This window comes from Heptranchias perlo, chromosome 23 (assembly GCF_035084215.1).
Source record: "Heptranchias perlo isolate sHepPer1 chromosome 23, sHepPer1.hap1, whole genome shotgun sequence".
Lineage (NCBI taxonomy): Eukaryota > Metazoa > Chordata > Chondrichthyes > Hexanchiformes > Hexanchidae > Heptranchias > Heptranchias perlo.
In genome coordinates this window covers 29,411,854-29,437,711 of record NC_090347.1, presented here as the reverse complement: position 1 = coordinate 29,437,711, position 25,858 = coordinate 29,411,854, and the positions used below count along the sequence as shown (strand labels likewise).

Here is a 25,858-nt window from a genome sequence, read left to right as displayed (position 1 = left end):
ATTTATATAGCACCAGTCACATAATCAAATCACCAAGGAACTTTACAAGACTAGTGGTGGACATCAAACAGGAGATGGGAAAGACTTTAGAGAAGGTGGCCAAGAGCATAGTCAAAGAGAGGGGTTCTGAATAGGCTTTTGAAGGTGGCACGAAAGATAGAAGGGCAAAGACATTTGGGAAAGGTGCAGAGCTGTAGGTGTAGTGACAAGAGCGAGCTGGAAGGTCGGGCTGGAAAATATTGCAGAGGTAGGGTGGAGTGACACCATATAGAGTTTTGAAAATTTGAACAAAGATTTTGACACTAATGCACTGTGGGACAAGAGGCCAGTGTTGGTTGGTGAGGACAGGGGTGATAGATTTCGCAAGCCTTTATGGTAGATAGGATATTGGCTATGATGTACTGGATGAGTTGGGAGTTTGTGTAGAGTGGAGCTGGGATTTGGGGGAACTGGCAAGAAGAGCATAAGGGAGGTCGAGCCTTGAGGTGACAAAAGGTGTGGATAAGGTTTTAGCAGTGATGGGGTGCAGTAGGGGCGTAAGCAAGTGATGATGCCAAAGTAGAAGTGAGCGATGTGGGGTTTCAAGTTCAAAGGTCGAATAGGACCAGAAGGCTGTGTGATTCAGATTGAGTAAACAGCTAGGGAGGAAGATGAAACCTGCACCTAAGGTGCAGAGTTTCTGACAGCAGCCAAACAGGATGGCTTTGATCTTGCCAATGTTGACCCCCCAAAAAAGAGTTCTGGCTCATCCAAGACTTGATGTCAGACAAGCAGTTGACCACTTGGGTGAGGTGTCAAAGGGTTGCTGACCAGCATGAGGCAGTGCTTTCAGGAAAAAATGTGGAGATAAAATAATTATCAAAGGTAAAAAGATTTTACTGAGCGCAATTTCTTGAGTTGATGGTAAAAGGGACAAAACGGTGAGCCTCATTTCCATTTATAATGTTAACTGTTTATTATGCAAAGCAAAACCAGCCTTATCTCCAGCACTTCTTGCACACCTCTCCTGAATCATTACAGAGACCAAGTTAAACACAAAAGCTGACAGGGATAAATAAAACAATTAAAGTTTAAAGCTTCATCAGAATTTGGTTATCAGTACGAGTCCACCCCATCTTTGGATTATCACCCTTTGACCTATTTAGCCGGCTGTTATCCACTTCTATTCAGCAGTCAAAGGAACGAAAAAGGCCGGGATTTCTTGGTCTCAGCAGGTGCTCTCTCTCCTTGAATCGATTCAGCTAATAATAAACAATTAGCCTTTCTCTCCTGATAAATCCAACCTGATCAAAGCATTTTGTGTCTGCGCTTGAAGGATAAGCTTATTTGTACAGGCTAATTAAGAGTCTTTACAGTCATTACAGGGACAACAGTCTTTATTTTTGTCCATCAGCTCCCACAAACAGAGGTGGTGTTCGGTAAAACAGGCCATGTCAGTGACATGACACCTGCTCACTGCATTCTCCACATGCTTCTTGGCAGCTGATAAAAGAAATCTGAAGCAGGTGCAGAGGTCCCAACTGTCCCTGAACTGCCTGGATCCATCCCAGTGTTTCCCTAATTGTCCTGGGCTAGCCTAATATTGTCTTGGATTGAAGCCAACCATGATAGAAAATGTACCATGCATGCATGAAGGCGAAAGTGCTGTCCTGAATTTAGGGATGATGTGGAGATGCCGGTGATGGACTGGGGTTGACAATTGTAAACAATTTTACAACACCAAGTTATAGTCCAGCAATTTTATTTTAAATTCACAAGCTTTCGGAGGCTACCTCCTTCCTCAGGTGAACGATGTGGAAATGAATTTAGGGAGATCTTGATGGAATATATTCTTAGCGTGTGCACCAACATACCCACTCACACTTGTGAAGGATGCCTGGATAGTGGTGATTGAGGTGGTCTCCTTGAGCTCCACTGATTCCCTGCGCCCCGACAGATTGGCTTCAAAATCGTCAGCCCACTGTTGAAAGTGTAAGATTTTCTGCTCTCAGCTAATTGGAGCCAGGCATGGTTAACTGCGAGCACAAAGCTAGCCAAAAGCACAATGGGCTGACTGCTCACAATTTCCTAGAGTCACCTCATTTGCATAATTATTCTGTGCAGCTTTGGCCTTGTGCCTCATAAGGGAATAGGAATATCGTACTGTAGCTGAAATTTAAAGGGAAATTCAAAGGTAAGTGGCCACACCATCCCAACTTGGACGTATATCGCCGTTCCCTCATCGTCGCTGGGTCAAAATTCCAGAACTTCCCACTTAACAGCACTGTGTGAGCACCTTCACTGCATGAACTGCAGCAGTTCAAGAAGAAGGCCCACCACCACCTTCTCAAGGGCAACTAGGGATAAGCAATAAATACTGGCCTTGCTAGCGAGGCCCATATCCCCAGAATGAATTTTAAAAATGATGGGGGGGGGCGGGTGGATAGAACAAAAACTCCTAGAACTTTTAGGAATGCTCAAAATGCATTTCAACCTTAGACAAATGGCAGCCTTTGCAAAGGCTAGACATTGGAAAGGGGGAAGAAGATACAGGTGAAAGTGAAGTGAAAGGAGGCAAGAAACGGAGCCTGTGGGCAAATGATGGATCAGTACAGCACACGATGCCCTGTTCTAGGGCTGGCGAAGTGGAGGTTAGTGTGAAGATGGTTGCCCTGTTTGGTACGCTAAGAAAGTCTGTTCAAGGGAGCAGTGTATCAAGGCTGGCCTGCCATGATTGGCCAGGTTCAGTGGTCTGTACAATACCCAAGGGGCCTAGGAACAGAATCAGGACGAGATGTTAATTTTATGGATTGTGGCATGATAACCTATCCAACAACATCATTTAGCAGGTTGATGGTAACACTGTATGCCGCAAAGTTTCGGCTGTCAACCTGTTCCATGTTTACTGCTTAGCCATGCCAAACCCTGGCACAAACATGCAGCTCTTTCACTGCTTCTCCTGCATGCCCCCAATTCACATTCAAGATACGACACAGAACAAAAAGCTTTGCCACGCTCACATCTTCCAATGGCTTAATACCTCAAATTATTGTAACACAACCTAGCGGCATGATGTATGGTCACTCATGTAGAGTTTGTATACGAGTCTTTCTGTACAATTTACAGCACCTCAAACTACTTTTCTGTACTAATATCTTGTACCATTTTTCACTCACTCCAACAAAGACCTACACACAGCATCCTGAATTTCCTCAATCTTTTAGTGCAAAAACACCATTTTCTGGGCAGGTGGGGTTGGAAATTTTCCTCCCACCAAAATCTCTGGCTGATTTGGGAGGGGCTGGGGGGGGGCAGGGGTAGGGGGCACATGTGAAAGAGCAATCTGTCCACACAGCCTCTCATCAAAGTTTGCAAGCAGCAACAGAGCTACCTCAGTCTCAGAGGATGCAGTGTGTGAGCTTGAGTACAGAACACTGGGTGAGCCACAGTACACGGGTACGGAGGAGGAGCAGGAACCTGCTAAGTCAGATGGCACATGAGTTCCATTGATAAAGCGTGCACTCTTGGGGAGTCGGCCACCTTGAAAAAGTGCCGTCCCCTCACCTACTGCTGGTGGCTTTCCTTCCATAGGGGCAAGTAATGAAATAATTTCCCCTGGCAAGCAAGACCTCAGTGACCTGCTGTAAGCACCAGTGCTGCAAATTTGCTGACCTGAGGCACCTTGAAGTGAGGCAGTCACAGTTCAAGGCGGTGGTCACTTAAATTAACATTTCAGTGCAGTACTGAGAGAGTGTTACACTATCAGATGAGACTTTAAACTGCCCTCTCAGTTGGACGTAAAAGATCCCACGTCACCATTCAAAGAAGAGCAGAGGAGTTCCCCCAGTGTCCTGACTAATAATTATCCGTCAAACAACACCTAAGAACAGATTATCTGGTCATTTATTTCATTGCTGTTTGTTTGAGCTTACTGTGCGTAAATTGGCTACCATGTATTCTACATTACAACAGTGACTACACTTCAAAAGTACTTAATTGGCTGTAAAGCACTTTGGGACAACCTGAGGTCATGAAAGATGCTATATAAATGCAAGTCTTTCTTTCTTTATGGGGAGAGCCAGCCCTGTCTTTGACATAGTTTGCATAGTTTGGAAGAGAAGTTTGCCTCCCTAGTGAAGCATAAGAGGCAAAGGCAAAAATGCCCAAGTAATTCTAACAGGGTGCACAGAAAGGAATGCTAGGCCCAATGGTTGTCCTGCAGACACTACCTCAGATGCAGACAAGCCTGTCTCCAATAATTCCTTTCAAACTCCTCCCGGTCAGGCTTATGTTCCATCTCTCTGGCTATATAGTCTCTTATTTTGTTTGTCGCCTTCAGTGCTGTCACTCGCTGCCTTGTAAGATTCTTACATATGTGTATTAATTTTAATTTTGTTTTAATGCAGTTTTTTTTTATGTCCCTCCAATTTTCTCTTTCCCTCACAGTTACATAGTCACCCTTTGGTAACTCACCCTTGTCAATGTTGACCACATCCCAAAAGCAAATATTTTAAAAAATTGCCCAATGTCCATTCTTAATGCGTAAGCCTGAGCAGTGAGTTTGGCAATCACTTTGATGGATGGGAATCACTGCCGAGTATGGTCCTGTCCTTACCAAACACCCAGACATGTGCACGTTCCAGCAGAAGATCACTGGATAGGGATCGTATTTTTTTTCTCCATTCTAGAATCAAGGGCTCAGCAAAGCAGGGATCAATCTTGGGACCTCCTTGTTTTCTCTGTCTCAGTATCACATCGTGTGGTGCGTTCACTCACTGACCACTCCAGGCACTCCATCCACATTTTTTGTATAAATTCTGTATAGAAAATGAATGCGGCTGAGGAACTGGAAAGCAAGCTTTTGTGGATGGCTGCCAGTATAGATATAAATATTTAATAGAAAATGAGTGTAATAGAGGCCTTTTTGACTAAACATTGAATAAATTTAGTTAAAAATGGCATGTTAGTCACCAAAATATTCATACTGGGTCAAAGACATTCTCTGCAAAAAGGCTACTAATAAGCGCTGAATCAGCTGGTTTCATTTAAAGGGCCTGTGTCACTCATAGCTAGCCATTGTGTTTAAATTCTAGAACACTCCTCAAGCACACATCCTGGTAGTCTAGCCTAGTTGGAGTGAATTGATGGTGTTTATAGAAATGTCCAAAGGCTACCCTCCTAACCAAAGAATTAATTTGATGTCCTTTTGGAAGTAGCCACAACCTGCTCCATCCTGCATTCCTAACAAAGAAATGACACTGATGCTGTTTATGGATGCAATGACAGAATGGAACTTCCTGTAGGGTTACCACCTTTTATCAAGTCCAAAACTGATGTCCAGAGCTTAGAGGTTTTTTAAAAATGGGACTGAATTATTTATTTCAACTATTGTATGCCCTCAATATACAGCTGCTATAGGGAGCATACTTATATTTTCTTTCTCTCTTTCTCCCTTTCTCCCTCGAGTTCCCTTTCTCTCTCTTTCTTTCTCTAGTTCTTTCTTTCGTTCTTTCTTTCTCTAGTTCTTTCTTTCGTTCTTTCTTTCTCTCTCGCTTTCTTTCTTGGCTCTTACCCTTTACAGCTTTCAATTTGGATACTTCAGATTTAAGTGCAGTGTCTTTGTCTCATTATTCTATTTAATTTTTTTTTACCTTTCTTTATATTAGCTTTAGGTATTCTTCCTAGTTCCCAGGTATAATGTAACATATTTATTTGGACTCTCCTTTACATTGTTTTCATTTATATCACTGGGCCCAGCTGCTCCTTTTGTTGCTGGTGGCATTGAATTTCATTTCAAGGCTCTGCTGGTTTTGTAGCCACTGAAGCAGTTCAATGGGTCCTGCTTGATATTTTACTGCAAATCCCACGATTCAGAAAAGCAAAAACATGGGGAATTTTTTTGGCAGGTATATGTTTTCGAATACAAACCCACCTGCTCCGAAACAGACTGGGATGATTGGCAACACTACCATCCTGCTCTTCAAACGAAGAAACAGAACTGTTTGTGGAGAGGTCCATGGTGTGGACCATTCTCCCATGCTAAAAAAAGATTGATTTTGCCTAAGGAGAAGCCCACAGTCTAGACCATCCTAGTCTCTTGGCCACATTACAACTTGAGGTGTATCCAACACATGGCTTGCTTCAAAATTTACCAAAGCAGCAGAAACGATTACACTATCAATTCCTGTTGACTGGTTATATATGCTCCTTTGCAACTTTATTTTACAATTACCAAGAATTCGCAAGGAAATACTGGTGATTCCTGCTCCTCCATTTGCTTAAATATTATTAGTGTAGGTTTTCTAAAATGTTTCAACCTATTATTCTTGATTTGCTATAGACGGAGGAATCAGAGAAATTATACAAATGTTATACAAAAAGGGCCTTGGTGTAATCTGAGTTGCAAATGCAGTACCGGGGGGAAAGCACTAAGTTAATGGGAATTTCCTGCTAGAAAAAGGAATTTACACAAATGATAAAGACAGCAAATGATATGGGATTTTCAGCTTCTGTACACAGCTATATAGTCACTCATCAGGCGTTCAAGCAAGTGGAATAATTCTCAAACTTTAACAGCTATCTAACCTTACTTCTTTGAAAAGGAATGTGTTTACCAGGTGAAATTTTTACCCAAACCGCTCATAATCATACTTAAATCAGTCAAATGGGCACCTTTAGCAATATCCCAGGGAAATGTAAGCTTCAGATTAGAAATCGCTTTACAGACATCCTGCAATAAAGCTAATGTATAACCCAGAATGATGGTAGTTTAGTTATTGTGTGAGTGAGGTTCAGGAGAACTTGGAACAGTTTAGTGCTGTCAGTAATTGGGTTTTGTGCATGAAAGCTTAATTTTATTCATGAATTTTACACTGAGCACTGGAAATGTTGGGAAGTGGATAATACCCCCCATTTTAAGGAATCCAAGGTGCTTTCATGCTGCTAAAGTGTAGCCAACACAGACACATGGTTATCCCTCCTTCAGTTGTACTCTGTCGTGTAACTCAGCTGACCTACAGGAAGCCAATGGCATTATAGACCTATTAAAATGTTGGCCAGCAAACCATGAAGAGAAAGAGCACCTCTACCACCCAACAAAACATAGAGTGAAAACCTGCACTTGGCAAGTCCGAGATATCAAATATAGAGATTAATGTTAACTAACCATTCTGAAGTGAGACCAATTCCTCTGCACCCATAAAATCCTGGCTCCACTTCTTATTATTTACATGAGGTGGTGCTTTAAGAGTGCACTGAACTTACTGTATTTGTAAACAAAGATGAGTATTGTGAAATTCCGTCCAGGAAGAAGTTTCAATTCGGTGGGATGTTTCTAGAGTACATAAAGGCCATTTTAAAACTGTCGTATGATAAAATGTTTCATCTGGCCATTGATTTGTCAATGGAGGAACCACAATAACAATTTGTTTCTGTTTCAGCAAAGATTTAGTAAAATCTTGTATAAAAATTGCAACATCACATTATAATAACTCTCAATTTTTGTCACTTATTAAATTTTTTTCTTCCTTCATCATCTCCAGCTGCTCTTTCAGCCACTGTGCCACCTCCTTCCCTTCAAGCGTCTTCGACCATTCTTTCACCCTCCCCAACCTTTCTCTTTCCTGACCTATTGTCCTGTACATCTTTCTACACATAAGGAGCCTTATTGAACATACAAAGATACGAAATTGACAGGCAGAAAAAGACCAGTTGGTCCATCAAGCCTGCCCCACACCATGATGGCACGGACCATCATGACTAAACACTTCTTCCTTGTCTCCACCCACCACCCCCCCCCACCCCCACTCAACCCAAGGCCATGTAATCTCCTAGGAGAGGCAAAAAAAGTGTGTTTTTTTTCTCTCTGTCTCCTGAATGCATGAATGTGCAGAACTGCAGACAAAGACCATTCCGTACTCTGGTGCCCCTGTGTCCCAACCCGTGAACACTTGTTTCTTCTGCAAAAATCTATGTAAAGCTTTTTATAAATCTAATAACATTGTAGGTTCAACTACAAAAGGTCTTCAGAGGGAAAAAAATATAGCAGAGAAAAACAAATGATTGATTGGAAAAACACCTGGAAATCCACATAGCAAAGCAAATGCACTCGGTTAGTCACAGCACATCCAAGCTTAGTGTGAGTACACAGGGAATGGCGGTCCAGGGCTGAAATCAAATCCTAGTGCTGACATTACCACTCTAGTTTCTCCTCTGATCTTGCTTGCACCCTGTGACTTAACGCTCCCTGTAAAAACCCATTAGTGTGAACACCTCTGACTCAAAAACTGAGGAAAACTTGTCTTGAAGCCCTGTGGAATTCTCCCCACCCCCCAACCCTATATGAAATGAATTTAATGTAAATATTCATGGTCAAAGATCTCGGCCCCATGACTTCTAACATAACGTTGCCCCTACAGAGTAAGCTCATCATATGGAAAGCCAGAAATGTTTTGGTTCTATTTGTATTCTATGGGAAAAAAAAACTATGCAGCCTGCAACTTCTGAAATACAGTGAGTGTTGCACCTGCCCACTCAAATGCTGTTGGCTAACAATAGCAGCTCAAGGTGTCAAGGAAAATTCATCTTGCTTTCGGCAGGAAGCTGCATTAAAACCAACACAAGTCGTTGTGTCTGACTCCCCTTGAATAAAAACGCCCTCAACAATTTTTTTGAAAAACCACCAAAGCTATGTGTACTAAAAAATCATCAGTGAATAAGGTGGAGTTGTAGGGTCCCCAGCAGATCATGGAATGAGCTCCCTCCTGTACAATCACAATCCACTCCCGGTTCTCCATCATCACAAATCTCCATCTCAACCTTTAATCTCATTGTTTTTGGAACACACTGTGAGTAAGTACAAACATTTGTTTATTTTCAATCGAGGCCACCTAGTTCAATATCTCGGAGTACTGAATAAATCCAGTCGGTCCAAATATGCCTCATCTCCTGCAATATCAAAACATCTTTTTAAACAATCTAATTGGTCAGGGAGCAAATTTTGAAAGGCAGAACAATTCTAAACTCAATGCTTTCTGAATGGTCTTATTGTTGAATGCTGTGATTGGGTGTCATATGTTGGCATGGCGATGGGACACTTTGGAGCTCCTACCTGTGGTGCCATGGTTAGGTCGGATGAGATAGCACACTTTTGATTTCCCCACAGCAACATCACAATCACATCCATGCTGTCAAAGGTGAAGAGTTGAATTACCCCTCTACCCCTGCTAGCAGAAAAGAGCATTGAAAGCACTTTCACGATGGAGTGCTGTTGACTGCACACTGAACTGTGGCAGTTCAGGCCACTGACAGTAATGCAAACTATTTGACATCCTGATACCTGACAGCCTTGCAGAGTCATATTTTCATGGGTCTCACAAACTGCCATCAAACCTCCACTCAACTAAAACTGCAAAGCTGTATTCCCTCTCTTTCCACGATGGGAATCATGGGTTCCTAGCCTCCAACAGTCCTAGACTTGGAGCAGAAGAAGCCCGAAAAAGTTAATCGGGGAGAGCAGCGCCGAGAGATAACGGGTCTCCATCTGAGTACCACTCCCCTGGGCCCCTAACGAGAATCTAAAAGTACCAAGACACACTTGTGCACCTCATAGAGGCTGGCATGTGGTAGAGGCTAACTAGTCACCTGCCGAGCCCATTTACTGCAGAATGGTACAGGAAAACGTAAACATGGTTAAAGAAATATGGAGGAAAATGAAAAGAAAGAAAGACTTGCAATTATATAGCACCTTTCACGACCTCAAGGCACCCCAAAGAGCTTGACAGCCAATGAAGTGCAGTCACTGTTGTAATGTAATAAATGTGGCAGGTAATTTGTGCACAGCAAGGTCCCACGAACAGCAATGTGATTATGACTAGATAATCTGTTTTTAGTGGTGTTGGTTGAGGGATAAATGTTGGCCAGGATACCGGGGAGAACTCCCCTGTTCTTCTTTGAAACAGTGGCGTGAGGACTTTTACGCCTAACTGAGAAGGCCAACAATGCTTCGGTTTAACATCTCATCTGAAAGACGGCACCTCTGACAGTGCAGCACTCCCTCAGCACTGCACCGAATTGCCAGCCTGGATTATGTGCTCAAGTCTCTGGAGGGGAATTTGAACCCACAAGAGGTGAGAGTGCTACCACTGAGCCACAGCTAACACTAATATATTATAGTGAAAGCGAGAGGTGTTTCTCAGACGAGGCATTATTACAAAAACAAGTCAAATCAAAGATTACAGTGTTAGTCAATGTGACATTGGGTCAAAAAGATAGCAGCAATTGCCATCTAAAATACCATTTTTTTTCCCCCAGTGAATAATCTACTGTAGTACTGAAGTTCAGTGGGCTGTGCAGCAGAACTGGCCTCAAAGTAGATGTGGGCTATAGATTTGGAAATTACTCTGCAATCAATTCATTTTAACCACAATTACTCATTCCAGTCATTGGCAACGATTGCTTTTTTGCAGCCTCACCCTTTAAAATGTACTGCCATGTTTTTGTCCTAATATCAAACATTTCCTCCTACAGTTTTGCGGTTTGATCAATGTTAATAAACAGTAAGTGAGCTCTCTCATTGGCCCCTAATGATTTTTATAAACAATCTCTAATTAAGTGGTTAAAGGCGTTGTGAAAATCAATCTGAAAATAGCAACAGAAAGTTTTTTCACAATCAGTTCTCGGAAACTCTGTCAGAAGAAAAAGTCTACAGGAAATAGTCACTAAAATGTTTTTCTGCCAGTAATTAGTGTGTGATCATTTTTCACCTTGTATTCCTCTGGCTAATTCTTATTGCAAATATTTCATTGTTGCTAATAAACAATGAGAGTTGCAATCAAACCAGTTCTGTTCAAGAGGAAAACAGTCTTATTTGGGTCCAAAAAGTTATAGTACATTATAGTATTCAAATGATGGTTGTAGCCAGAAAGGGTGATTATTTTGAAGCTCCCCTTAAGCTACTCCTGATATAGTGTGTGCTGGACACAGTCTCCCTGTAATCAACAACAGATTACTTCTCTGTAGACTGGCAGCAATGACCTCACACTTTCAATCCCCATTCATAAGTATCGCAGCGCACTGCTCTGAGCTGCCCGCTTCATACAGAGACCCTGAGAAACAGTGGTCTCTTGGAAACAGAATTAACATCACCAAACTCTGTTTCTTTCAACCCTCTTTTTAGTAGCAGTGATAAATTTGGACTGCACTTAGGGTACAAAGTAATGTCATGACACATACCATCACACTGATATCCCTATTGCCTCGAGAAGTACAGATCACATCACAGGCTCCCCTGTCTTTACACAATGATGACAATATTGCTGCTGTCACAACTTGCATTTCTAGTGCTCTTTACATGCAGTAAGATGTCTCAAAGTGCTTTACATTAAGGAGCACAAAATTGTGGACACAACACTGGGTATCAAACAGGAGGGGAAAAGGTGAAAATGGATCAGGTTAGGTTAGAAGACTTAAGGCATTATCAAAAAATAAGGGTCTTGAGAAGGTTGTTGAAAGTAGGGAACTGGGAATGACTTCCAGAGGGCCAGAGTGGCAAAACAATCAGCCTCCTTTCCTGGAGCAGGGGGCAATGGGACACCAATGGCAGAGGAACAGACGTTATGGGCAGAGATACCTTGAGGTGATGAAGACATGGATTTGGATGGTACTTGGGGAAAGATAGGGGTGGAGGCAGATAATGTCACTGAGATGGAAGAAACTGGTCTTGGTCTGGAGCAGACATGGGAGAAGAAGCAAAGCTCCAGGTTAAGCAGTATGCAAAGATTCTGCATTCCCTGACTTAGCCTGAGGTATCACTGGATGTCTACATTTACACTTGCCAACACCAATACCACTGCCATAGCCTAGTGCTGGAAAACAAAAGTTGTTACTCACCACTTTTTAACTTGCCTAACTTAACTCTACACTTATTCAAATCATTACGTCATGAATCCTAAAAAGATGATGCCAAGGAACTAGTGTCAGGAGGAATCAATGAAGGATTGGAGCTGGAGGAATAAACACACAGATGTTACTTGCAAGGGGTTGAGTTTTGTTTTTCATCTCATTTAAGGCTGTTGATTTACTTGCCCTAACCAGTGGTGAGTGCAATTTTCCAGCACTGATAACAGAAAGGTTAAGGGAGGAAGGGTGATTTATTCTTTGCCCCAGTAGAACACAACATTCAAACATTGAAACTGTGGAGTTTAATTCAAAACAGATCAATTTGAGAAGAAACTCTGCAGTGTAAATGAAACATTCCATCTATTCTAAGCTCAAGCCCTTTTATATTGTTCTTCAGTCATTTGGTCTTGTAGGAGGGGTTTCCCACAACCAACGGCCACCTCAATGTAAACCCTCTGGATTTCTTCTCAACCAGTAGCAAGTAATGACCCATTTTTCACTGTGTCTTCCTGACTGCTGATTGTCTTAGTTGAACTACAGCAATATGATTCAGTGGTGATGTCACAGCATTGTCACGACATATCTCACAAACCTATTGTCAGTCTCCATATTGATGTTGCGTCGTAATATTATGACATCGATATTATGTTTTTATTATTAGTCATTCTTGGGATGTGGGCATCGCTGGCAAGGCTGGCATTTAGTGCCCATCCCTAGTTGCCCTTGAGAAGGTGATGGTGGGCCACCTTCTTGAACCGCTGCAGTTTATGTGGTGAAGGTGCTCCGACAATGGAGTTAGGTAGGGAGTTCCAGGATTTTGACCCAGCGCCAAATTTTTATAGCCAGTCAGCTTACCCTTTGCAGCATGATTTAAAAAGAATTGGGGTAGTGGCACTCTTCAGCTGCTCCCTAAGATCCAGGCTAGAATGTAAAAATATCTTTTAGTTCTTCCCACATTACGCACCATTTCCCAGTCAAGATGCCAAGCTGTTAGTTTGTTTCCAGGCCTGTGCTGATACTGCTGACTCAACCATAAGCCAACATGCAAGGTTACACAGGAGTATCCCAACAGTTAGTATTCTTCTCCCCTTCCCCCCCCCCCCATCCCCAGTGCCTCAGCATCTCCTCCAATGACACAGCCAAGTCCAGCAAACTGCCTTTATATGGATTCCAATTTGCTGTGCTACAGCATTGTCTCAAAAAAAATGCTTTGAGTATTTTTGTATAGTTGCAAGTCACATGGAATGTTACCTAACTCCTCAGCTATTTTTAATGCTGGCACATTTACTGGCAATGGCACTAGTAACTGAAAGAATGCATTGTCACTTCACAGACTGTTTGATCAATGGGCAATGATCCAAGGCGCAGCTCCTCCCACTAATTATGCCATGACTGGAAACAGGTTACCCGAAGATAAATGCCTGTACCAGATAGTCAGGTAACCCTTCATTATTTCCTTTAATCCTGCATAATAACCATGTCAGGGTGTCACTAATGCTCCATTACAGGAAACAACCAGAAAGAAAGACCTGAATTTCCCTAAAGACCATCAGCACCATATTGACATGGATGAAAACACAATATATTGATTTTACCAAGTAAACAAAGAAATTCATTTGGAGAATTTCTATTAAGTGAATAACCTGATTCTTTACAAAATTGCATTAATGGTCTGCACAGAAAGCTCATACTTCAGAAATAAGATTAAAATGCACAGTATATTTTTCTTAACTATCCTTAGAAAAATTGGGCAAAAGAATATATTTTGGACATAATTGGGTATTTTTTCTTTATACAGCAAAATGTACAAACCTGGGTGTAATTAGATTGCAATGTCACTAACGTGTGATTTCATTTACAATTTATGAATTCACAAAATTTTGATGTGCACAATTTACTGGAATAGATTGTAAACAATTTTACAACACCAAGTTATAGTCCAGCAATTTTATTTTAAATTCACAAGCTTTCGGAGGCTACCTCCTTCGTCAGGTGAACGATGTGAAAATGAAATCCTCGAGAATAGAGGGAGACAGGGATACCACCTATTTTGACGACATTGCACACGTTAAGACAATAGTGCAAAATCAATAAATTGTTAATGAAATAGCAAGTGTTACTGATGCTGAGATTGAAACCTTTTGAAATCAAGATATTTCTTCTATATTTCACTGACCACAATTCATAAGCAAAATATAATCAAGAATTACAGCACTATATACTGCAGTTATCTCATTTAGGTCCATGAGATCTCCTGGACTGGTTTCAATTGCCCAAGGGGGCCGGAGAGGAATTTTACAGAGTATTTTTTTCCCTTATTGGCCCTGGGTTTTTTCTGTTTTTTTTTGCCTCACACAGGAAATTAAATGGCTGCAGGGGAGGGGGTAGGGTGGGGGGAATGGAAGAAGTGTTTAGCCATGATGGTCTGGCCATCATGGTGTGGAGCAGGCTTGATGGACCAGCTGGCCTTTCCCTGCCCATCAATTTCACACATTCGTACTTGTGTTTTCAGCTATTTTTTTAAAATTGGTAAAGCAGCAGTAAGTGTCAATGACAGGTTTAGTCCTTTTTAGTGTCGTGTCCACATATGAGGAATCCAGGCTGGTTTGAAAACATTTAAGTCTGTTAATTTTTCTTTCTTCACCATAGTTTGATCAACAGTATCTTACCCAGATAGCACAACTGATAAAATGAACTTGCTGAGAAACTCAGTGCAGTCAGCTCAGACTAATAGCAGGAGAACCAATATTTTTCATCTTAGCAACAGATAAACTACACAGGAGCAACCTCTCACTGCTTTTCCCCAGACAGACCCATTTTTTTTTTCTCCGATGTGTTTGATGGTAATTGCACTGCTTCCCATCCAGCACAGGAAGCAACAACTAGTACACGTTTTCTGTTTTTCTGATTTCAGTTAGGGGAATGGAAAGCCATGACGATGGCAACATTTCATGACCCTCCACCCCACCAACCTGGGATGCAATTACAGACCTAGCCTTAAATGCTGGTGTGGGAATTGAAAATGTCACGCTGGTGCAAGTGAGCCAAAGTGTTTTCTGTTCCCTAAAGCCACATTGTTGGAGAACTCTACAGAGAGAACTATACTGAATCATATGCACTCTTATATTGAAGAACAGCTAGGATCCTGGTGCTATCCTGATCCTGATCCTACTGGAGGGAAACTTATACACGAGCCGTAAATAAAGAGAAATACTTGTATGTTTCTGGTCTATATGATCAGCTGAGTTGTTCAGCTCACCGGTGGCCAAAAAACATGGCTGCCTCTACATTCTATAGCGATATATGTGCTGCCGTCAGGGGTGGCATTGCCTTTGGCGGCATCCACAAATAGGTCTTAGACCCTCTGGAGGCACCGACGCTGCATGGTTAACTTTACCACACTACCATTGAAGCCAGGACTATGATTGGTGGCACTGTGATAAAGTACGGAGTGTAACTCAGGCTAGGCTTGGCCAGGAAATACCTGTGGCAGCCATTGGTTACAAAGAGGGAAATTGTTCCCTTCTCCAGCAATGTCATCTTGAATAGACAAAAATTCACACCATTGCATTATTTGTTTCAGATAAATAGCAAAGCATTTGAAAACCAATCTTGAACAAGAATGGAATTCCCTTAGAGAATTATGTATTATAATTATTATGCCATAACAGGCAGGGTTGCGGGAGTTAGAAATTGATTTCTTTTTAAATTATTGTTACATCCTTGTAATTGCCAGCTGCTGGTGATCAAACCACAAAATTAGTGATTTACCCACCAGCAATGCCAATTACTTTATAGAATTCCTTTAACGGAGTCGTCTGATTTCTACCCTAACCCCTAATGTTAATGAGCATGTTTGCAATAACACATAAGAGATTAGAGTACAAACTGAGCTGCTTGTATGTGGTAGCCAGTAGAACTACTGACAAGTCAGTTTTGGTAGCCTTCCAAAAACATTCATGGTGAATTTCTGCAGGGGTTCTCCCCACTCATCCTCATCGGGGTCATTTTTACTTTTGGCGATAGTGCAAAATGCGATATCGGGTTGGTCGCCCTTATATACCTCTCCTGATAATCTTTTCTACTGATTTCAATGGAAAGATCAGGAGAGGTGTATAACATGCGGCCACTATCACCAAATGTTAAATTACCCCCATCCAACGTAAGTTCGGCAGAAGAGCCGCAAAAACCCCAGAAAAATGACGCAAATGGCATTTCAGTTTCCGAGACTATTCTGCCAAATTTAGAGTGGAAACATTCTCCACAGACATTAAACCCCTTAATATCTAAAGTTGTTTTTACACTGGTGCTTGTTTAGGTCCGATTTCGCGAGAACGATGTCCGTGAGACAGCTCCCATATTTATGCAACTAAATCTAGCTGCAAAACCCAGTTATTCATGGGTCTACAGTTCTGCTGCCAGGATAAAAGAGCCAGATTTAGCGGTGTAAACAGAGGCAGCCAGCTCGCGGACACTGGTTTCCTTCAATCCAAACTGAACAAGCACCCATCAAAAAGTGGCCAAACCCTGTTTTCATGATTGTACTTCCAAAGCCACACAATAAAAAAAACACATCACATTTAAGGGACTTATACATGGCAATGCTGGTTTGAAGAAAGCCACACTATACTGGCCTCCTAGCAACATTCATTTTTTTTATACTTCTGTCCCATGTCATTCTTCATCAGGCAATGGGCAGAATCGGAGCTGGCAAATCCCCTGGCACTTTGCAAGCCCCAAGAAAAAAGCAGGAACAAGGTCAATGAGGCCTTTTGTATTTCGAAGTGCAGCCAATGGCAAGAGAGCCACGTATTGTTTGTGAGCTACAGAATTCAAATGTAAAAACCTGAGCAGGTATTTGCACCCATAGTGGAGATGAGAGCTAAACATATTTTTAAAGTTGGTTAACATTTAACATGGTAACCCAGTATATTTTAGTAGTCTTTGGCTACAGCAAATTTTGACTCCTGAGGGAGAATTCACTCTCCATTCTACAGTAGTATGGAGAAGAAGTGGGAATTTGATTTTGTGGGTAGTCAGTCTATGGGTTAAAAACACAGTAGGATTACAGCTGCTGTGTCACTGCTGGTTGCCCCGGGGTGGGGGGGTAGGAATTTAAGGCAAATGCGTAAACATGAATAAATTAAAGGTGTGCCGCACTTAATAGTATGTTTGGAAAATTCTGCAAAAATTAAACACCCTCTGTTTCACAAGCCTTCAGATAAAGAAATACAGGCACACATTAAATTTAAAATGGTAACATGAAATATTTTGGACAGATTCAAAATGGAATACTCCTTTTTTTTAAAAATATTAACTTATTGTAGACTCGTGAAATTACGTGTGTGCGTCTATATATTGGTTAGTTACTGATGCATTTCTATCTGTTTCGATGCTCGTTGATATGTATATTATGTATGTATGTATGTTGCAGAAGTAATATTGATGAAATGGAAAGGATCGGATAAGACTTTCTTTTCAGAGCGTCTAATTCACACTGAATTTGAAAAAGGCTTGCTCTCAATTTGCAGATACTGTACAAATAAGCTTGTTCTGTTTACTTGGATTTCAATTTAAGTTATGTGCAATGAAGATACATCTGGCTTGGCTGAATCAGAGCAGAAACCATTTTTTTTCCCCTGAAGTGAATCATCCAAAATGAAACAAGGTTACCACAAACCACACTGCTCTTAACTTTGTATATGTCTTTCCATCTCTAAGTATATGTATACATAGTGCAGCTGGTTGTGCTTCACGTTGGTTTCAAGATTTAAAATAATTTTTTGCGCTTGCAAAAACACTCTGGAACTTGGGGGCATAACAGAGCTGGAAAAGTTCATTTGCATCAATATAATCTAATGCTGCACTCGTTCAACATATTTGACATCAATGCCACGTCATCTTGGGTGCGGAACACACACTAAAAAATGTAGTATAAACACAAGCAAATGCCCAGTGATCTGGAATAGCTGGTTGCACCACCAGTATTGTTGTGCATCACCTGTAGTATAAAGCCCCAACACAACACACACACACACACACACACACACACGCACACACGTCGTGGCTTTTATTGCTATAAGTGGTGTGGTGCTGTCAGGCAGCATATAGGGGTGGAAATTGGATCTAGTTGTACTTGTTTGCAAGAAAAGCAGCCTGACATTCATCCATTTGAAATGGGTGAGCTGCCTATGGAGGCTGGCAGGCCGGCCGCCAGGTTCGGGTGCATGCTGATGTTATGCCCTTGTTACATGACCGAAAACAGGCCAAAACCAATTTTTACCCCATGAGCAGTAGTACAAAATGGGTGACAGCATTTCGACAGCCCATTTTACACCCCGCCCGATTTTTTTTTTCCACTTGCTATTGCCTATTTTACGCCCAAGAGCAATTTGACCCCCGCACTGTCTGCATTACCGCTTTAAAAATAGTATCAGTCTTACACAGAAACTGACAGTATAAATAAACCCTGACTTTTTCTGTTGTTGAAATCTTTTGAGACTGGCAGTAGCATTAAAAACAGAACACTGAATTTATTAAAATGTTAAAAATACAGACATTTGTTTGCACTCAGCATTAGTATTCCAACATGTTATGCCATGAAGCATTAAGCATTATGGGCATTACAATACAGGAACCTCTCCAGATACTTTTTTTCTTGCGCCCCAAGCAAAACTCTGCTTCCACAGGCAATGAACTGAAACATGACTTTACGTGCAAAGTATCTCAGTTGTAGCCAACTCACAAACATGTCTAGGACCTGATGAGGGGCTTTTTAAAAAATTTGCTCATGTGGGCGTCGCTGGCAAGGCCAACATCCCTAATTGCCCTGGAGAAGGTGGTGGTGAGCCGCCGCCTTGAACCGCTGCAGTCCGTGTGGTGAAGGTTCTCCCACAGTGCTGTTAAGTAGGGAGTTTCAGGATTTTGACTGAGAAAACAGTATCTCTATTTATATTAACACTCTTTGCAGTGGCCACTACATGTGAAAGAGGATATGCCACTCCATGGTATGTCTATGGATTCATGGCCATAACCCACTGTGTGTTGAATGTCCAATGTCAACTTGCCATCACGATGGAGACAGTGGAGGTTCCCCTTCAAGGAAGAGAAGGAAAATTGGTGGGTCAGTCATTCAAAAGGGTGCTTGTACAACTCCCAGTGACTGACTCAAGAATACCATTGGCAGAGATTTGACCACAGGTTTGCTACACACTCCCCTTGTTTGGGGAACAGATTGCAATAAAGAGAGAACCCAAAGAGCTGGAGCAAATTACCTGTAACTTTAAAAATCAGAATTGACAGAAAATCACTTTACAGATGGAGTTAGGGAGGAAATTGTTCCCTAAGAATAGTATTTATTGGATGTACTCGTAAATTGCCCTTGGCATTGCTCCCAGTCAGTTGATTGAGTTTTTTTAAATACAAGATGGAGGCAGTTGGGAGAAAGACTTCAGAAACTCACTTCACAGAGCCACCTAGTGGCCAAAGCCAGTGATTACATTGTGGTAGCTGGAATATTCAAAACGAATTGGAAAATGTTGACACCGCAATTTACAAGAGTAAATATTGACGGAAAAGCATGACCAAAAATCGTGATAACTGGAAGTAAAGTCTGTGGACAGGAAGTACGTACCCTATGCAAGATTTTTTAATAGAAACACTAATGGTGTTGTAGTCGGGGAGTGGAAACCAAGTGTAGTCTTCAGGTGAACCAAGGTTAGAGGATGGGGATAATTGAATCGGAATGTGCAGAAATAATTCAGTCCCCATTTTAAAGTCACACATTTTGTCCTTTTTATATAATTAATTTTTATTATTTATAGTTAAATCACAAAACTTACAGCAATATACGAAGCAGCAAAGTAGATTTGGTTGGGGCATCGGCCTTTCTCCACAGTACAGCCTGAGGAGCTAGGGGACACAAAACGGAGTAGCTACAGTGCCACTGCTAATGGGAGAGAGTAATTACAGTGTGACACGTTTATATAGGCAATTTCCATTATAAATCTGATCTTAGGAATTTATAATGGAAAATGTTAACTCAAAGTGTGACGACAGGATGTAAAATTTTGTAGCCAGGAAGTGTGTGGAGGCATAACATTTTAATATATTAGATATTAAACAACATTGATTTACTGTCTCGTCATAGAATCATAGAATCTTACAGCACAGGCGGAGGCCGTTCGGCCCATCGTGCCTGTGCCGGTGCTTTGAAAGTGATCCAATTAGTTCCACTCCCCTGCTCTTTCATGGTATCACAGTAGATACAACACAGGATGAGGCCATTCGGCCCATCGTGCCTGTGCCAGCTCTTTGAAAGCGATCCAATTAGTCCCATTCCCCTGCTCTTTCCCCATAGCCCTGCAAATCTTTCCTTTTCAAGTATTTATCTATTTCCCTTTTGCAAGTTACTATTGAATCTGCTTCCACCACCCTTTCAAGCAGTGCATTCCAGATCATAACAACTCGCTGTGTAAAAAAAAATGTTTCCTCATGCCGCCCCTAGTACTTTTGCCAATATCTTAAATCTGTGTCCTCTGGTTAACGAACCTCCTGCCCTCCCAATTCTTGAAAACCCAACCCCAACTCAAATTCATGCTAATGATGCAAGTATTGTGGAAAATAAAACTGCCTCAGTGGGTTAAATGTGCACAGCATTTTATCAAGTGAGTTAAATAGTAAGGATAGAGCAAACATGGGTTCTAATTTATATACTCCGTATTCACTAGTTATCAAACGAAGTGGGTACTCTTCTGCCTATATCAGTATTTTAAAAAAGATCAAAATTTACTAAACAGCCATGCCAGCTTATTCCCAAACAGAAACATTTTGATCAAGATGTTTGTTTTCACTGTGCAAGTTGCAAATTACAAAGATCACAGTGACTGAAGCAGGTCTGTGTGAAACTTAATGCCTGGCTCTCAAATACGTCTCTGTATTTTAAAAAAATAATACACAGCTCTAGACATAGAGAAAATGTTTCCACTTGTGGGCGAGCCCAAACTAGAGGTCATAAATATGAAACAGTCATTAATAAATCCAATAGGGAATTCAGGAGAAACTTATTTACCCAAAGAATGGTAAGAATGTCGAACGTGCTACCACAAGGGGTAGTTGAGGCAAATTGCACAGATGCATTTAAGGGGAAGTTAGATAAGCACATGAGGGAGAAAAGGATAGAAGGGTATCCTGATCGGGTTAGATGAAGTAGGGTGGCAGGAGGCTCATGTGGAGCATAAACGCCGGCATAGACCAGTTGGGCTGAATGGCCTGTTTCTGTGCTGTAGTTTCGATGTAACTCTGGATGTGCGTTAATGTATTAGTTTTTACTGATGACTTTATTGTGCTATCAGCAACAAATTCATTTATTTCCAAAATTGGAGAATTCTTCCAAATAACATTATTAATTCAAAACTAATGAGTTAATTAAAAACATCAATTAAAAAATGACACGGCCAAGGCTACCTAAGAATGATAGTAACTACTGTTTGATTTGAGGCAAGGAGGGAGAGGGGTTCTGTAAGCTAATTTCCTGGTTCTTCCGTACAGTTCTTTCTACAGGAATAATGTAAGTTCTTGGGTTTGATTAAGAACTCCTGCACTTTCAACCTGTAGCTCTTTCTACAAAATATCATTAACTTCTAGGTTCAAGGTGAAGTGGAGAAGGGCTATTTCTTTTGCTCTCCTGACATGTAGCCCTTACTAGAAGAATGCTAACTTCTTTTACGTTTGAAGCAGAGGAATTTTGAGATATTTCTGTGCCATCCTACCAAAATCTATACTTGCTGCAAGTCTCAGCAATGGAAATAAAATGAAGGAAAGGGCAAGAAAAAGACAAAAAGCCCATTTGTATTTCAGACCTTTTCTCAGGCTCTGTCTATTATTCTAATCATTTCATTCAAATTAATTCAAAATGTAACACTATACAAAGAACAAATCTCAGAAAAACATTAGCCCTGATTTAACTTCTAGTAGTTTCAAATACCATACCTCAGTTAATAAAATGCAAAGTGCAAAGGCATTTTTTGACAAGAGGATAGTCAGACCTGAAATTTTACTTTTATGTCCATATATGTATATTTCTATAGGTGGCTACTTGTTTTAATATGGATAAGTGATTCTATATCATGCATAACCTCTCAAAAAATAATTGTCAAGTATCTCAAACTGTAAGTAATGTTTGATCCATGCTTTTCTGGGCAAAAGTGGGCATTTGTAACACAAATTAATAGGGGATATATAAAGTATAATGAAAAACTAAGATTTTTAATAATGACTTTTAATTAGTGACTAAAAAGGTGTCATGTATAGTAATCATTCATATCCATAAAGAATGTATTTGGGCACCAACACATTGATAAAATGTTAATCTCACTAAGGTATCCCCTTTTACAGTATGCATTAAGAACCAGATCTGACACATTATAATCATGACAACACGCCACTGAAATATGCTTGCTGGTATAAGTATGCAAGTCAATGGTAATCTCAAAAGTTTCATCTGAATTTACTAAAATGAAGTAACTTTTCACCACCGTCACATGGATACACTTCCAGCTTTAAAATTGTGAACATTTAGAGAGTGAGTTTTAAAAATGGAGATTAATTTTTAAAAATTAAACTATTGGCCAATGTTTTTGATCAAATAGTAAGTGCTGATGATATCATCAATGGAGTGTGTTATAATGATTGGCAGGGCCTGAATTCACTTTCGTAAATGCAATCATTAAGCCAGCAACCTTCAGCCGTAATATGTGAATTCAGCTCCATCATTTTATCATGATCAGTAACTCCCTCATGCCCTGTTGTTTTGATAAGAAACATAATTTCCCCCTGTCTAATCTAATCCTAATCACTCGTAACTGCTGCATTCTTAACGGTAAAATATTCCTGCTCTACTTTCTTGAAAGAAAAGTCAAATCAATCGCAGGAGTTTGCTGGTGTTTTAAAAGTTAAAGGTGCTGCGGAGTAGCCCACTGGAGACAGCAACTGTATCGCCCTGTTAAACACCATTGTTGTTACTCTGAAATGACGGGTCTGAAGGAGATTCCATAAAACTAACATTCACCTCTTTCTTTTCCCCTCAAGCTTAAACATTGTGTAAATTCACTGAAAGCTGCTGTGTTCGAAATAAAACGAGAGGAATAATTTCACGTTCTAAATTAGCTGTGTGTTCACGCTATTTATAGATACGTTTAAGCCATTCGATAATTTATGTGTTAAAAAAAATTAATGTGAAAGGAAACAACCGGAAAGAAAGACTGTAATAGCCGCTGGTGGCCATGTAGGACTGAGGTGCAGTGTTAAACCTGAGTCTTACAGTAAAAACATTGCTGTGAGTTTCAGCAGGATCCGTGATGACACATTCCACTCTGACTATTGGAGCTCTATGCTCGGTAAACCAGCCACTATTTCGCTGATATTTTTCTTCGCTGAACCTGAGTGAAAGGAAACTACTGTGTTATATGCTACTAAAATGGTATTATTGTCGTCCCAAAAAGAAGTATTTGGAATAGGAAAAAAAAGTTTTATATATCCCCCCGTCTTTAGCCGGCGATTTAGCTTTCCCGGATCAGTGAAATTATTTTCAATAAATTCTATTAAAGCAGTTTTTTTGTTGCCCACACCCATGTCTTAATGGTCCAAGAGTCACAAATCAAATCAACCGGATACTTATTACTTCAAGTTGACATACAATGCGCCACTGGAATGACATTACTGGAGGGGGAAACTACCCTTTATGTTTATTTTTTAAAAACCTGTGTATTAGGAAATCTGTAATACACAAAGGCTTTGGTGGAAAGAATTAAAAACGTGAAAAATGCGATGAGCAACAATACAATTAACCACTGTGGTGCTCCAATTTAATCATGTTATGCAGCGATAAGAAGCTTTATTACATAGAAAGTGTCAGCTCACCGTGTATATGTTACAGCAGAGTGCACGCTGTATTTTAAGTTTATAAAAACGTTGGGAGATAATTGCTCATGAATGTTTATCAGGAACTTCGGATCAACAAGTGACCGCTAATAAACTAGTCTGTGTGCATGTTGTTTGTGTCTGCTCGATGCGAAGTACCCAAGATCCTTTACCTGTACCAACGCAGCCCCTTATCGTAGTGTCTGTCGAAGAAATGCGGCTCTGCCCCCACGGCCCGGACGTCGGGATGAACCCGGACAAATTCGAGCAGAGCCCGGGTGCCTCCCTTCTTCACCCCGATGATGATCGCTTGCGGGAGCTTCCTCACTCCGTCCCCGCTGAAGCTCAGGGTGCTGGGCGGATTCCCCGCCAACGCTCTGCTGGACGTCCCTTGCTGGTTGACGTTTATGGACTGTAACTGAAGCCTGAGGTCTCTGAAGTACTTTTCGGGGAGATCGCCGTCCAAATAGCCCTGCACCTGAAGCTTCTGCAACAGCCTCTTCCTGCGGACCGCCTGCCACTCGTCAAAGTCTGCGGCCAGGTAGTTCCCTTCTTCTGAACCACGGACGGGGCTGGGCATTGTGTGACAGAGATCCGTTAGATAATACAAGAAGTACAGGGACATCAACAGCGAACAGAGCATGACCACAGTTTTCCGGTAGACCTTCGTGGGCAGAGCGTCCGAAAAGACTGAGCTAAATGCCATAACGTGTAGCAGTCCCCGGCACAAGAGAATGCCATGCTAGGCTGACATACTCGAATCTAGCCATGTATCAGCTTAAAAGGAATATTTTATTGGTGTGTGATCCTTTTATGTGTGTGTGTGTTTAACATCTAAGCCTGATTGTGAATAAAATAGGATGTCACTCGTTCCCCCCGGTTCTTTTTATATCCTTCTAGTTGTAAGGCTCCAGTCTTCAGCCGCCCGCCAGTCATTTACTTGCTGGTGCATTTTTCACTCAGCTCACTCTCCATGCTGTCACGGCGCATTACTCTCGACTTTGATTCATCCCCACTTTCCGCCACAGCCACATGGATAATACAAATGTAGCAAACTTCCCTGGAGGGGAGGGGGGCGTGTCCCGCAACCGCGCGCACGATTGACAAGCGGGCCGGCCAATGAAATTCTTCGCGCGTTCCCCGGCCACGTTCCAATGAGAACGCGGGTTGAACGTTCCGCCCAATCACAGCGCGGTGTGGGCGGGGCCTCGGCTTGAAATTGGCCCGAGCGGCGCGCGGCGTTGGTCGCGGGGCAGAATGTGAATGGGGCTGGGGCTGAGCTGGGGCTGGGCTGGGCTCGGCGGCTGCTGCAGTCGCACACGGACAAGCGCAGACTAGCTGCCTCTTTTGCCATCATCGGTTTAAATCAGAGTCAGCTTACTTGCCTCATTGCCACGGACAAGTTTCCGAAACGGAATATGTTGTAAAAATTACGCTTTATCCGTAAAAATAAGGGAGTGAGGGGGACCGGTGGTGTAAATAAAAATGCAACTCTTATTAAATGGTTATGAATTTAAATAGAAGGCGCTGTGCATTGTACTGGGCTGCTGATGTTAAGCGGAGGTGTAAAAGCAACGTTACCCCTACCCGCTCGTACAAACGGAGATCCTCGCCAAACGCGACAAAGATTTTAAAATAAAATCCCCACCGAAATTGCGTGACTTCGGTTTTTGCAACATTCAGTTCTGAAACGACCGAAACCCCCTGATTCGTGGAGTAACGAAAGGTAGCTGGTTAGGGGAGCGTTCACCAGATACGTTTATAGCACCGAGTTTACCGGTGGCAGGAGTTCTTTCCGTAGTCTCTGTTCACGCTGCGCGATCCAATGTTTCGCTGTCAGGTGATTTCAGCCCCAGTGGCCAAGGTGGCGGTTTGAGACCGGTCGCCTCTTAAAAAATTAAAACTGGGAATTGGTCGGGGTGGAGCATTTTAACAAATATCTCAATTCCGCTCCCGAATGAGCTGCTGTTTCTATCTCGGGCGGTCAGATACTGTAAACGGCGGCCGGCACAGGGCGAATTCTTATCAGACCTGCGCATCTGATGATGATAATTGATTTTTT

General features: G+C 41.7%; 1 protein-coding gene across 1 annotated transcript in view; it reads right to left on the bottom strand.

Moving 5' to 3' along the window:
* The window catches only part of LOC137341219 (heparan sulfate glucosamine 3-O-sulfotransferase 3A1-like), a 137,718-nt gene extending 112,906 nt beyond the window's left edge, over positions 1–24,812 (bottom strand). Inside the window, exon 1 of the mRNA XM_068004285.1 lies at positions 23,970–24,812. Within this exon, the coding sequence (XP_067860386.1) occupies positions 23,970–24,502 (533 nt within the window). The 5' untranslated portion in view covers positions 24,503–24,812. The remainder of the gene's footprint in view (positions 1–23,969) is intronic.
* Between the last annotated feature and the right edge of the window lie 1,046 nt (positions 24,813–25,858).